Source organism: Heteronotia binoei, chromosome 12 (genome assembly GCF_032191835.1).
Source record: "Heteronotia binoei isolate CCM8104 ecotype False Entrance Well chromosome 12, APGP_CSIRO_Hbin_v1, whole genome shotgun sequence".
In the NCBI taxonomy this organism is placed as follows: Eukaryota; Metazoa; Chordata; class Lepidosauria; order Squamata; family Gekkonidae; genus Heteronotia; species Heteronotia binoei.
In genome coordinates this window covers 76,901,713-76,916,635 of record NC_083234.1, presented here as the reverse complement: position 1 = coordinate 76,916,635, position 14,923 = coordinate 76,901,713, and the positions used below count along the sequence as shown (strand labels likewise).

General features: G+C 47.7%; 1 protein-coding gene across 20 annotated transcripts in view; it reads left to right on the top strand.

Annotated features, from left to right (window-relative positions):
• Positions 1-14,923, top strand: part of FNBP1 (formin binding protein 1) — a 242,782-nt gene that overhangs the window by 160,224 nt on the left and 67,635 nt on the right. For all 20 annotated transcript variants that reach the window (XM_060250480.1, XM_060250479.1, XM_060250497.1 and 17 more), the window contains exons 7-8: positions 1,496-1,624; positions 12,662-12,808. In XM_060250480.1, coding sequence (XP_060106463.1) covers positions 1,496-1,624; positions 12,662-12,808 — 276 coding nt within the window. The remainder of the gene's footprint in view (positions 1-1,495; positions 1,625-12,661; positions 12,809-14,923) is intronic.

The following is a 14,923-nucleotide window of genomic DNA, read 5'->3' as shown; positions in this document are numbered from 1 at the left end:
GTCCCCCAGGGCCATCGCAGCTAAGGAAAATGGTGCAGGGGGAACGTTTAAGCCTTTCCCCCATTGTGTGCCACAGTCTTGGTGAGAATTGGCCACCCGCTCATCTAGGAAGCACAGAACTCCAGAACATGTTCCCCACTCAGGGATATCCCCTGGGTCTTGTTGGTTCTGAATTTTTTTTTTTTTTTGCCATCAAGTCACAGCTGACTTTTGGTGACCTCGTGGAGTTTTCAAGACAATAGAGAGCCAGTTTGGTGTAGTGGTTAAGTGTGCGGACTCTTATCTGGGAGAACCGGGTTTGATTCCCCACTCCTCCATGTACAGCTGCTGGAATGGCCTTGGGTCAGCCATAGCTCTGGCAGAGGTTGTCCTTGAAAGGGCAGCTGCTGTGAGGGCCCTCTAAGCCCCACCCACCTCACAGGGTGTCAATTGTGGGGGAGGAAGGGAAAGGAGATGGTGAGCTGCTCTGAGACTCTTCAGAGTGGAGGGTGGGATATAAATCCAATATCTTCTTCTTATCCAATAAACATTCAGAGGTGATTTGCCATTGCCTGATTCCACTTCACAATCCTGGTATTCCTTCCTAGTTCCCCATCCAAATACTAGCTGGGGTCGACCCTACTTAGCTTCTGTGTTCTGATGAGATCGGGCTAGCCATGTGACATTTTTTGTACTTATGATACTGTTTAATTTGATGGGGTTCGTTTAATGTTGTTTTAATGTCATAAGCCGCCCTGAGCCCGCTTGCGGGATAGGGCGGGGTATAAATTGAAAAATTAAATTTAAAACATTAAATTAAATCTAGGTCAGAGTGGTCTGTATCTACTGGCCATCTATTTCATTGGGTGACTATGAGTACTGATAATATGGAAAAGGGAGAAAAAGGTCTGGATTAGACAGGTGCATTCTCTCTCTCACACACCGTTTGCAATTAATGCAAAAATCAAGTATTTCTATTTGGAACCTCATGGTGGTATTAGGGCTAGGACTTCCCTTAAGATGCCCTTGTAGAGGGTCAGACTACACAATATTATTTTTAATGCATCAAGTCCGGGTTTCTGAACCAAACTCTCCTGTTCTACAGCCCCACAGCGGCGGCAGGGAATGGCATTTAAAAGTCTGCAGGAGTAAGGGGATGATGAGAGCCTTCCCCCTATTTTCCCTATCTGAAACGGCCAGGGTGAGTGGGTTATTTGCCACATTTCAGAGCTGCGCATGTGGTTCCCCACAGCTACTGCATGGCTGAGGGGAAAACAAGTTGGATTCAAGGAACTTGGTCTTGATTTTTCAGAAATTGGATCTGGTAGTTTGGCCCAGGGTATTTACAGAATATGATCCACATATGGTTCTGTTGTTAAAAACTTTAGGTCACCCTGGGTGTGCAGTCTGTGACCTCGTGTTCACAATGGCTATCAAACTGAACACCAGCTCTTTGACAGAAGATCCACACTGAGGAGACCCATTCTGAAACGTTGGCACTTTTTCCTCCCTCCAGGCTCGGCAGCAGGCCCAGCTCCGTCAACAGATGGCTGAAGACAGCAAAGCGGAATATTCGTCAACGCTACAGAAATTCAACCATGAACAGCATGAACATTATCACACACACATACCCAACATCTTCCAGGTGAGGGCATCGTTACGCTTGGCCTGCAGTGACCTTTCTAGGATGCATTCAAACATCATGACTAGGGTTTGTGCAATGAACTCTGGTTAGTCAACCAGATGTAAGTCACAAGTCCAAGTTTGTGTGTAATGTTTGTCTACTTTTTGCCTTTTCTAACTCCCCCCCCCCCCCATCATCCTTATATTGTCATCTCTGTGGCCAGGGAGCTCTGGAATGGGCAACAAACTGCTGCTTGTTGATTATGGACAAGTGACAGTTAAAATTGCAATTTAACACATCATCCAAGTTTACAAGATCACTTTTATTTTTTGCAATATTTTTCAATGTCACTGCACTGATATTGCTTTGTGCTGACACTATGCTAGTGGGGGAAACGATGCACATGATCCAAATCCAGAATTAATTTTAGACACGCTCCTAGCAGAATGGGAATTAAGGAAGGACAGAAGGTAGTGATTCCATCATGGCTGAAGGGAGGTTTAGTCAAAGAGGATCTGGATTTATGCACACGCTAAATTACAGTTTTGAGCCTAAAGGGGCTATAAATACTTTTAAAAAAACTATTTTTGAGTAACGTTGTGAGGCCTTGATGTAGTTTAGGGCAGGGCCCCCCAACTTTTTGAGCCTGTAGGCCTTTGGGACTTCTGACACAAGGTGGTGGGTGTAACCACAAAATGGCTGCTGCAGGTGGTGGAGCCAATGACAAAATGAGTGCTAAGAGAGGTGGAGCCAACTATGAAAAAATCAGGGAGTGAGGTTATGTGTACCCAGTAGTAATGCTTCATCATTTCAGACAGAAGCTGTGTTGGACATAATTTTAAAATAAATATATTTTAAAAATATTTCTAGACTTCCCACAGCTTTCCTTCAGTCACACAGTGAAGAGCCTTGTGCTACGGTGGCAATTGCTGCTGAAGAAACATTAAAAAAAACCTCTACAGCCAATCAGATGTCCAGTGACGAATCAGAACCCTGCTGGGCAAAAACCCACTGGCCCCACTCAGTTCCTTAAAATACTACATTGGCTTAGGGCCTCAACATGTCTTAAGTTAGCCCTGATTCAGCCTCCTGGCTGAAGTTGGCCATCTGCGGCTTCAGTCACCCCATACCTCTTATGAGGAGTTTGCTGGGCTCACAGCACTAGTTACTAAATGGGAGCTTGTTTCTCTATGAACTAGAAATTGTCCAAAAGTGAGAGCCAGTTTGGTGTTGTGGTTAAGTGCGTGGACTCTTATCTGGGAGAACCGGGTTTGATTCCCCACTCCTCCACTTGCACCTGCTCATATGGCCTTGGGTCAGCCATAGCTTTCATAGAAGCTGTCCTTGAAAGGGCAGCTGCTATAAAAGCACTCTCAGCCCTGCCTACCTCACAGGGTGTTTGTTGTGGGGGGGAAGGGAAGGTAGAGGAGATTGTGACCGCTCTGAGACTCTGAGATTCAGAGTATAGGGCAAGATATAAATCCAAAATCTTCGAAAGTAAAGTCCCATTCTTGAAATGGAAACTGTCATGTCACAAATGAAAACTTCAAAAAAAACCCCCACAGTATGTCTTTATGAGCATATGGGGTGCCCACAGGCCACTGATTTTCCTCTGTTCCTCCAAGCTGACCCCTCAGATAACTGTTCCGTTGCTGGATGGGCCATGGTGGTTTGTGTGGCTGGATGGGGGTAGATTTATAATCGGGAGGGCAAGGCAGGGTGTGAGGAAGCCGGATGGTGATATCACTGTTTTTTCATTCTGTTTTTCATTCTATCGCCACCTCTGTTCTGCAGCTGTGAAATGAGAAAACATTTGCCTTGTGATGGCACAGGCTGGTGCTGGCTGAAAACAGCCGCAGCTGCCCTGTTTGTGGCTTTTCTTTGCAGGCCCAAATGCCAGTGATGTTCGTTTGAGCTCCGCCCACCGCCTGAGCCTTCAGGTTTGAAAGCTGGCTGAGAAAATGGGAGATTGTCATCACAAGCACTTTCACACATGCTCAGTGATGCGGTTTTAACCCACTTCAGCAACAGGTTGAAAATCTATTTTGCCATTTCACACAGTAAAATATAGTTGCAAAAGTGAGTTAAAAGTGGATTGAAAGTGCGTTATTTTGGGTGTGTGAAAGTACCCAATTTTGTCTCCTGGACTCACTGCCATTGATGTTCACTCTGTTGGTAACATCTGAAGCCCAGATTTTAAAAATGTAGATAGCAGCAAGACAACCAGTTTTTTCTCTCCTTATCATCAGCCTTTGGAAAAATATGCCTCTGAACATGTAAAGAGAGTGTCTCTGTCACTACTAACCATCTGTGTTACCAGGACATTTGCTGTTCAACCCAAATGGCCAGTTGTCTCCCACTTGGAACAAATGGGTGCTCAGGTGTTTTGCCCAGTTTGCAGTTTTTCTGCAGAGAATCGTTTTCTGAAAGCATCATCATTTATGTTGGAGAGTATCCCCAGAAAACTGCATTGCCGTTGTAGAGAAAAGACAGAACACTCTGCTGATCGGAGCACAGAAATATGCAGAAAACAATCAGTACTTCAAACTAAGATGACTCAGAAAGACCCAAGTCTGAATTTTGCATTTGATAGTAAGGATCCCTCTTCACCCTCAGCTCACAAACTGCAATTTGGGAGTAAGAGTATGGGCGTACCTTGCCTCCCCCCAAAAAAAACCCCTCCTTGCCGATGTTGCTGTACAAACCTGGACTAACAGATCCAGGGACCAGACACTGGAACAAAGCCAGATGCCAACTGATACTCCCTGTAAGCTGTGGAGTCTTGTGAGCAAAAATTCTATTCTGTAAGCTACTGGTATTATAGCTGTCAGCTACTGCATAAATTAGTTTGCTCTGGGGCGATTTTTTCCTGAGCTGAGACAAAAATGGGTGAGTCAGAGACTAAAAAACTATGAGCTAGCTCACACTAACTCAGCTTAGAGGGAATACTGATGCCAACTCTCTACTCATGCAAGCCAACTCTCCTATCTAGAAACTGAATAACACCAATGGCACTATCTTGGGCTTGTCTGCTCTGTCATTAGCAGAACCTTTACTAGCATTTGGTACAGATACTAAATAATCTAAAATACTACATAACCACATCGACTCTGTCATCCTCTGTATAGGCTGTCATTTGTCAACAATGCCCTTCTGCTCTCTGCATAGAACACTCTGTTTAAAACAATAAATTGACACAAATCTGACCCTTAAAAAAATGACATTATTTTGAAATCAGTGGGAAAGCTAAATATCACCATTCTTCTGCAAAAGAACTTCAGAAGAATACTCCCAGTGTGAAACGGTTGAAGTTAAGAAATCTGACACCATATCCAAAGGAATTAATGAACTGGGATTCCTCAGTCACTGCAGGAGTTAACTAGCTTGTCTTGATTGCACTCATAACATTTCTCTGCATATGTGTCTGCTTAGCAAGGACACACACGACATGCATCTGATGAAGTGGACTTTAGTGCATGCAATCTAATACTAAAATTAGAAAAGAAATAAAGGAAAGCAGGGCTATTTTTGTAGAAAAAGCCCAACAGGAACTCATTTGCATATTAGGCCACACCCACTGACATCACCATTGTTTCACACAGCTTTCTTTGTAGAAAAAGCCCAGCAGGAATTCATTTGCATATTAGGCCTCACCCCCTGACACCAAGCCAGCTGGAACCGTGTTCCTGCTCAAAAAAGCCCTGAAGGAAAGTAACAAATATGCCCGTATCTGGATGCCCATGCTGCCCCTGATCTTGTCAGATCTTGGAAGGTAAGCAGGGTCAGCTCTGATTCGTACTTGGATGGGAGACCACCAAGGAAGTCCAGGGTCATTATGCAGAGGGAGGCAGGGAGAACCGGGTTTGATTCCCCACTCCTCCACTTGCACCTGCTAGCATGGCCTTGGGTCAGCCATAGCTCTGGCAGAGGTTGTCCTTGAAAGGGCAGCTGCTGTGAGAGCCCTCTCCAGCCCCACCCACCTCACAAGGTGTCTGTTGTGGGGGAGGAAGGTAAAGGAGATTGTGAGCCCGCTCTGAGACTCTTCGGAGTGGAGGGCGGGATATAAATCCAATATCTTCTTCTCTTGGAGGATTGGCTACACCGGGGTGTGTGGCCTAATATGTAAAGGAGTTCCTGCTACAAAAAAAGCCCTGCCTGCATTCAGGACCGGATTTAGATGAAGAGAGGCCCTAGGCTACTCCATTTGCGAGGCCCCTCCCAATCCTCCACCCTCACGACTAGAAGAAAATGGAAGAGTGTTATAAACAAAATTGAGTGAAGCCTAGGATGATGATGGGTATTTAAAATTCTTCATTTCACAATTTCTCCTCTAAAGGAGATAAGATGTTAAATTGTGAGCTGCTCTGAGACTCTTTGGAGTGGAGGGTGGGATATAAATCCAATATCATCATCACCATCATCTTCTGACTCCGCCCGCTGGCTTTCCCACACTTTTTGGCCATAGAGGTATCTGGGATTGCCCTGAAGTTTTGCCCTACTTCCCAGGCTGGGTGGCCATTTTAACTAAACTAAACAACCTAAACTAAAGCCAACACAAGATGGAGTCTGTTCTGTAACATCCAACAAGCCAACCCTATAGCACAACATCATTTTCCAATCTAAACATTTTCAAAAGTTTATAAACTCCTAAAATTGCCAAAAGGATTCAAATAATTTTCTCCTAGACACATGCAGTTAGGAGGCTTGAAAATGATGCAAAAATATAGGTTAATAATTAACTACAGGGCTTTTTTTGTAGAAAAAGCCCAACAGGAACTCATTTGCATATTAGGGCACACACCCTGACACCAAGCCAGACAGAACTGACACCAAGCCAGCCGGAACTGCCAAAAAACATTATATAAAATAAATATGTAAAACTTTTATTAGATTCTGCAATGGCTTTAGAACTATTAATCTATTATTAATGTATGAAGCAGTATTGATTGGATTTATTGGCATGACAGTTGACTCCATCAATATTTCTTTTCATATCCAAGAAGTTCTGAGAAAGGGGTTGCAAGTGCATGCTGCAGGCACTGACAGGGCTCTGTGAAGTGTGAAAGATAGACTTCTCTGCCTGGGAGGGGGAGTGAGGCCAGTGCCAGTCACACGTGCTAGCTCTGTTCAAGCCAAGGAGGAGGGAAGGAATGGAAGGGACTTGGGAGAGCTTGCTTGCCTGGTCTATCTGCCCCAGCCGGCCCACCACTTGCACTCTCCCACTGATTAAAGTGCAGCACATACCACTACTGACCTGACCCTTGAGCTGGGGAAGGCTTTGCAGCTGGTTGTTGACTCTGGGCTGCTGGCTCTGGGGTCTGTACTCTGAATAGTGGCACCAGGGACCTAGAAGGGGCAGGGCTTGTCTGTCCAACCCCCGCACAGTCTCATTAGGGCTGGCCTTAAGGCAATTGGAGCAATTTGGCCAAATTGGTCCCCGTGAGCCACTCCGAAGTGGGCCCCCGCACCAGGGCAATCTAGATAGATGTTATTTATATCTCTAAGATTCTGCAGACTTTGGCTGTGAACTGGGGCCCCACAATTTTTTTCCCAGTTGGGCCCCAGAGTTTCAAATTGGGCCCCACTGGCTGGCCCTGAGTCTCATAGTTGGGGGGGGCCCGAGTTGCCCTGCCCTCGCATGAAGTCTCGGGTTTGCAATTCTGGGAGAGGGGAGACTGCCCACTGGGCGGGGGGGGGGGCGGGCAGGGTTGTGGAGGCCCCCTAGATTTAGAGGCCCTAGGCTTCAGCCTATTTAGCCTATACATAAATCCGGCACTGCCTGCATTTCTGGGAGGGGGCCTGGATGGGAAGCTCCGCCCTGCTTCTAGTTTTGCCTCTGGGGTCTGCAGGTCTGGGGTGCAACTAGCCCTCCCTCCTGCCCTTGCAAACTAAGGACAGTAGAGTGGATTGAAAGGAAGCTGCCAGCAGTATGTTGACTTTCTTGGCTCAGTGGAACATTTGACAATGGCCATTTCCACATGGTTACCTGCCCAGAGTCCAGTGCTATTGGGGAAGCAAGTTCCCCCCCACTGCTTTCCCCACAACATTGTGGTTAATTTATGGAGCTTTCAGGGTTTCCCCAGGATTTCTCTGATCTTTATAAAACCAATTTTGCTTCACAATTTTCTGGAAGCTCACAGTAAAGCCTGAATGGCTACCCTGTGGGTGATAAAGTTTGGACTTTCCGATCCACATGGCAACTGTTTCCCCTGACACTGTCCCCACAGTGGCTATTTTGCCGCCACCACTTTTAAAAATTCCCAATAGAATATTGCTATATCGACATACCACTATAATAAAATTTGTATCAGTTTCTTAAAATTTCCAGCGTTCATTTTTAAAAAGTAAGTCTGTATCCTCATTGTGGAGATATAAAAGGAAAGGCACATCTCTGCAACAGAAGAGCTGGGAATTCAGAGTTTTTTCACAGGTCATTGTAGCTTTGTACTGATGTGAAGATCTTCAATTTGCTGATTTTTAGAAAATGAAAAAGCCACGATGGCCTTGTGATCTGTGCTGTGCTGTGAGACAGAGGCCTAGGGAGCCTGGAAGGCCTGTGTCACAGTAGGAAGAGACAGCCTACAATCCCCAGAATGCTTGGCGCTGGTTTCAGCCAATCGGCGTCTAAGTAGGCTCTGAGGAGAATTGCAGAAAAGCTCTCTCGGGGACCAAATGCTGTTCTTTCCTCCTGAGAGGTGAAGCAGGCAGGAGGGCTGCTGTTTATTTATTTCTTTTGTTCGATTTATATCCTGCCTTCCTGCCAGAGCAGGCTCAGGGCAGCTTACATGTTTATGTATATACATGAAACATAAAAGTACATTGAGACATAAAAAACATAAAATCATAAAAATCAAAACATCTCAAGCGCTATATTAATCTGTAGATGCCAATCTGTTTGGAGAGCCAGTTTGATGTAGTGGTTAAGTGTGTGGACTCTTATCTGGGAGAACCAGGTTTCATTCCCCACTCCTCCTCTTGCAGCTGCTGGAATGGCCTTGGGTCAGCCATAGCTCTGGCAGAGGTTGTCCTTGAAAGGGCAGCTGCTGTGAGAGCCCTCTCCAGCCCCACCCACCTCACAGGGTGTCTGTTGTGGGGGAGGAAGGGAAAGGAGATTGTGAGCCGCTCTGAGACTCTTCGGAGTGGAGGGTGGGATATAAATCCAATATCTTCATCTACCTCACAGGGTGTCTGTTGTGGGGGAGGAAGGGAAAGGAGATTGTGAGCCGCTCTGAGACTCTTCGGAGTGGAGGGCGGGATATAAATCCATTATCTTCATCTACCTCACAGGGTGTCTGTTGTGGGGGAGGAAGGGAAAGGAGATTGTGAGCCGCTCTGAGACTCTTCGGAGTGGAGGGTGGGATATAAATCCAATATCTTCATCTATCTCACAGGGTGTCTGTTGTGTGGGGGGGGAAGGTAAAGGAGATTGTGAGCCGCTCTGAGACTCTTCGGAGTGGAGGGCGGGATATAAATCCATTATCTTCATCTACCTCACAGGGTGTCTGTTGTGGGGGAGGAAGGTAAAGGAGATTGTGAGCCGCTCTGAGACTCTTCGGAGTGGAGGGCGGGATATAAATCCAATATCTTCTTCTTCATCTTCCAATAAGATGGATAGCTGCGTAGTCTGTTTTTACATCATGTTTCACGTTTAGGAGTAAGACCCTCACTCTGAGGGAGCAGGCCGAGGCCTGGTGACCTAACCGACGAGGGACAGTTAAGTCTAGTCGCGTTAGGGACTTTATTTTGATTTGCCTTCACTTACGTTACTATATAGCTTTAAAGCACCTTATCTTTTCACTTGCCCTTATTGATTTTCCTGTTTAAAATGAATCTTTTTTTTGTTCTTTGTTTCTCTGCTTGGTCCACATGCCTATTTTCTTGGCCAAAGCAAAGGGAGTCTGAAGGGCTTGGGAGGGCCCTCTGGGTCTCCCGAATTACAGAGTAGTGGCAGCATCCGGTGGCACCAGGGCTGCAAGCTGCTGGGTGGGGCGGGGGTTCTCCGGCTTTCAGGTCGCCAACCCGCAGTGGGCCAAGAAGGGGATCCCATCCTGACGTCTCTGGTGCAATGACATCACTCATAAGTGGCGTCATCGCGCTGGCGACGTCAAACTTCCCAAATTGCTAGAATCATAGAGTTGGAAGGGACCTCCAGGGTCATCTAGTCCAACCCCCTGCACAATGCAGGAGACTAACAAACACCTCCCCCTAAATTCACAGATCCTCATTGCTGTCAGATGGTCATCTAGCCTCTGTTTAAAAACCTCCAAGGAAAGAGCCCACCACCTCCCGAGGAAGCCTGCTCCACTGAGGAACTGCTCTAACAGTCAGGAAGTTCTTCCTAATGTTGAGCCGGAAACTCTTGATTTAATTTCAGCCTATTGGTTCTGGTCCCACCTTCTGGGGCCACAGAAAACAATTCCACACCATCCTCTATAGCAGTGGTCCCCAACCTTTTTGGCCCCACAGCCGGCAGGGTGGGGGCACCCAGTTCGGCCTCCCCCCTGTGGCGCCTCCCCCCCTGTTTTCCTCCCCTGTTTCCTCCCTCCTTCGCCCCCAACCAGCCTCACTGCCACCCCCCCACACAGCCTCACCTCCTCTTCCCTCCCCACCCCCTGCTCAGCTTCGCTGCTTGACTCCTACTTAGTTCTGCTGCTTCAAACCAACACAGCTGCCCACTTGGATCAATCCTCCTCCCTCCGTTTTCCTCCCCCATGTCCTCCTCCCTCCTTCGCCCCCCCCCATGCAGCCTCTCCACCTCCTCCCCCCCCCCCCCCCCGTTTTCACCATTTTAAGGCCGGTGAAGGGGCCATGAAGCTCCTCCCAGGCCAACCCCCCCTCCCAGGAAGGAGGCAAGGGCAGTGTCCCATGCCACTACTGCGGCTGTTTTCCCAGCCGATCGGCGGGGGGGTAGTCGGCCTGGGAGGTGTTTTACCACCCCTTCCCCGGCCTGAAAATGGTGAAAATGGGGGGGGGGAGGCGCTGCGGCGGGGAGGTAGTGAGGCTGCGAGAGGGCGGGGTGGCAAGGTTGCGCGGCCCGTCGCAAACAGGCCGCGGCCTGGTACTAGTCCCAGGCTCAGGGGTTGGGGACCCCTGCTCTATAGGACAGCCCTTCAAGTACTTGAAGATGGTGGTCCTGTCACCTCTCAGCCGCCTCCTCTCCAGGCTAAAGAGGCCCAGTTCTTGCAACCTTTCTTCATAGGACTTGGTCTCCAGACCCCTCACCATCTTCGTTGCCCTCCTCTGGACCCGTTCCAGCTTGTCTATACAGGGCCGGATCTAGGGAGGGGGCAGAGGGGGGTGCTTGCCCCGGGCGCTGACGGAGGGGGGTGCCCAAATTGGGTATGGAGTCCATTGTATTCTATGGGACCATAAGATAGAATGGCCCATAAGGGGGAATCATTTTTTAATTTTGCCCTGCCTTAAAAAACAGAGGCCGCAGGGAACTTGGCAGCCCTAGGTGGCACCCCCACCTGGGTCATGACACCTTGGGAAAGGGGGGGGGGGGTGTGGCTGCTGCTGTGGAACTGGCCAGGGAAACTTTGGGGGAAGCCTGCCATGTAGCAGCCCTGTTGCTGCTGTGCTGTATCAGAGGCTGCACCAGCAACTGAGATACCACACAAGCCTGTCCCCATGTGGAAACCAGCAGTGATCCAATAGCAGGTGGTCTCTTGGTCGGGCAGTTCTCCGTATTGGATCAGCTGGTGGCCAGTCTGAGCATCCAGGCCTGTTCATCAGATGCCAAAATAGCACTGAGAAAGTTTAGCTTTGGAAAGAGGATGCCTTTCTTGGGGTCCTTCCTGGAATTGTTTTCAGTCATCTGGGAGAAGCAAAGTCAAACCGGACATCTAGGGCAGTGCTTAGCAGTCAGCCCCTGACAGGTCACATGGCAAAGCCAGGAAACATGGGAGGGACGGTGGCTCAGTGGTAGAGCATTTGCTTGGTAAGCAGAAGGTCCCAGGTTCAATCCCCGGCATCTCCAACTCAAAAGGGTCCAGGCAAGTAGGCGTGAAAAACCTCAGCTTGAGACTCTGGAGAGCTGCTGCCAGTCTGAGTAGACAATACTGACTTTGATGGACCGAGCGTCTGATTCAGTAGAAGGCAGTTTCATATGTGCCTTTGTTTCATTCATGGGTTTCTGTGCACTCATCCCACATACTGTTTGCAGCCATTTCTGACTTGTGCAACATCTGTTTTCCTTGGAGGCCTAGGTTAGATGCCAAAGGTCTGTGCTGCTGCTTTGCTGTGAACACTGCTATGAGCAGGGCCAGTTCAAGTTAAATCCTGGCTTCTGTTGCACGTAGGACAGACTGGGAATTGTGTTCCCAATTGCAGCCATGCTTCAGAAGCGAAAAGGGGAGTGGAAGAAAGCAAGCAGGCAGGCCTTCCACCTGCAAGTACCCATGAACACATGACACTGCCCTATACTGCATCAGACCCCTGGTCCGTCACTTAGATTGGCAGCGACTCTCCAAGGTCTCTCGTATCACCTACTACCTGACCCTTTTAACTAGAGATTCTTGGTGGGTCAGCTTCCTCCCAGCGGGCTGTAGTGGTTAAGAGTGGCAGCCTCTAATCTGAAGAGCCTCTTTTGATACCCCATTTCCCCTGCACACAAAGCCAGCTGGGTGACCTTGGGCCAGTCACAGTTCTCTCAGAGGTATCTCAGCCTCACACCACCCCATCAGCCAGCTTGGTGAAGGCATTTCTATCTTTAAATCACTTCACCAAGCCAGCCAGCAGCTTGGATAATTTATTTTATTTTATCAAATTTATATCCCGTCCTCCCCTAGTGGGCTCAGAATGCAGTTTGCATTAAAGTTGCTTTCTTTCTACCTCACCCTTCCCTCTATTTTCCTTCCTTCCTTCTGGCTCTGACATTTATTCTGTGTGGCTCTTTACGCTAAGCAAGTTTGGCCACCCCTGCTATCATGTTTTTACTGACTGGATGAGTCATTCTGTCATACTTGTAATCCAGCTTCAGTCCCAGTGAGAAAGTCTGTCTGTAAAAGAGCATAAATAAAATGGTCTAAATGTTGTGCGCTAACACTGTTGTTTCAGACAATACAAGAGATGGAAGAGAGAAGAATAGTCAGGATAGGTGAATCCATGAAAACGTTTGCCGAGGTGGACCGACAGGTCATCCCCATCATCGGGAAGTGTCTGGATGAGATAACCAGGGCAGCTGAGTCCATCAACCAGAAGAATGTGAGTTGGCAGCTTCTTTAATGTTGTTTCTTTTGAGAAAATCCATCTCTTGGATACTGTAATAAAATATGATCCTTCAGTGGGTTTTGCGAAACCATCTGCAAATTAATCTATCAGGAAATTGCCAGCAGTTTGCTTCCTAAAATGGCTCTTTGATAGCCCTGCCATGGTAGCAGATTTACTCATGGGTTGGTCCTTTCTGCGCCCGGTACACTGTTTGCATTCAGACCTCTTCTAAAGAGATAGCATGTGCCCTTGCGGATGCATAATCTCTGGTCATGTGACAGTCACATATTCAAGGATTGCACGTATTGTAAAAGGTACAGTTGTTATATTTATTTTGTTAATGCAGCAACCTCTGTGCAAGCTCGGAAAAAATGAGAGGCACTATATCAGCAGAAAATCACTATTTATTGATAATAAAATATTATCCCAGTTAATTTAAAACCTGCCCTACTGTTAGTGTGTGCGAAATGCCATCAAGTTGCTTCTGATTTATGGCGACACAAGGAATGAATGACCTTTAAAACATCCGATCGTTAACAGCCACAAGTCTTGCAAACTGAGACCCGCGGCTTCCTTGACTGAATCGATCTGTTTTCCTTGTTTCCTGCTGCCTTCAGTTTTTCCTAGCATTATTCTCTTTTCTAGTGGCTCTTGTCTTCAAGAGAGCCAGTGAGGTATAGTGGTCAAGAGCAGCAGCCTCTAATCTGGGAGAACTGGGTTCGACTCCCCTCTCCTCCTCCCCATGAAGACAGTCGAGTGACTTTGGGCCAGCCCCCGTGCTCTGAGAGCTCTCTCAGCCCCACCTGGGAGAAAGAGATTGTCAGCCACTTTGAGACTCCTTATGGCAGAGGAGAGCAGGGCGGGGGGGAAAAGTTCATTCCGTGTTTGAAGTATAATATCCATAGCTTCATCTGTTGATTTCATCTTTTGTTGGCCTGATTTGTGGCTGGGTTGCTCATCCTCATCTCCCTTCTTGATTACTGCAGGGAGTTTCCTCAGCTTTCCTGCTGTGGATCATGGAAGAGAATAATCATTCCCACCTACACTTTTCTCCCCTCCCTCCCTTATTGCTTGAATGGTGAGCATAAGAACATAAGAGAAGCCATGTTGGATCAGGCCAACGGCCCATCAAGTCCAACACTCTGTGTCACACAGTGGCAAAAAATGTTATATACACACATACACTGTGGCTAAAAGCCACTGATGGACCTGTGCTCCATATTTTTATCTAAACCCCTCTTGAAGGTGGCTATACTTGTGAGACCTGTGAGACCTGGGTAAAAAAAATGTAGTCCCCTGTGCAAACACCAGTCATTTCCAACTCTGAGGTGACGTCACTTTCATGACGTTTTCATGGCAGACTTTTTTACGGGGTGGTTTGCCATTGCCTTCCCCAGTCCTCTACACTTCCCCAGTCCTCTACACTTTTCCCTCCCGGCAAGCAGGGGACTCATTTTACCGACCTCAGAAGGATGGAAGGCTGAGTCAACCTTGAGTCAGCTTCCTAGGGTTGCCAATCCCCAGGTGGGGGCAGGGGATCCCCCGGTTTGGAGACCCTCCCCCCGCTTCAGGGTCATCAGAAAGCAGGGGAAGGGGAGGGAAATGTCTGCTGGGAACTCTGTTATTCCCTATGGAGATTTATTCCCATAGAAAATCATAGAGAATTGATCCACAGGAATCTGGGGCTCTGGGGGAGGCTGTTTTTTGGGGTAGAGGCACCAAATTTTCAGTATAGCATCTAGTTCCCCTCCCCAACATACCCCCAAAGTTTCAAAAAGATTGGACCAGGGGGTCCAATTGTATGAGCCCCAAAAGAAGGTGCCCTTATCCTTTATTATTTCCTATGGAAGGAAGGCATTGAAAAGGTGTGCCATCCCTTTAAATGTGATGGCCAGAACTCCCTTAGAGTTCAATTATGCTTGTCACAGCCTTGATCTTGGCTCCACCCCTAATGTCTCCTGGCTCCACCCCCAAAGTCCCCAGATATTTCTTGAATTGGACTTAGCAACCCTACAGCTTCCTGAACCCAGTAGCCTGGGTAGCTGACCACAATCTGTGGGGTATTCCTTCTGGAAGTGGCAGGGGTCAGATGCCCACAGAGCTAAATCA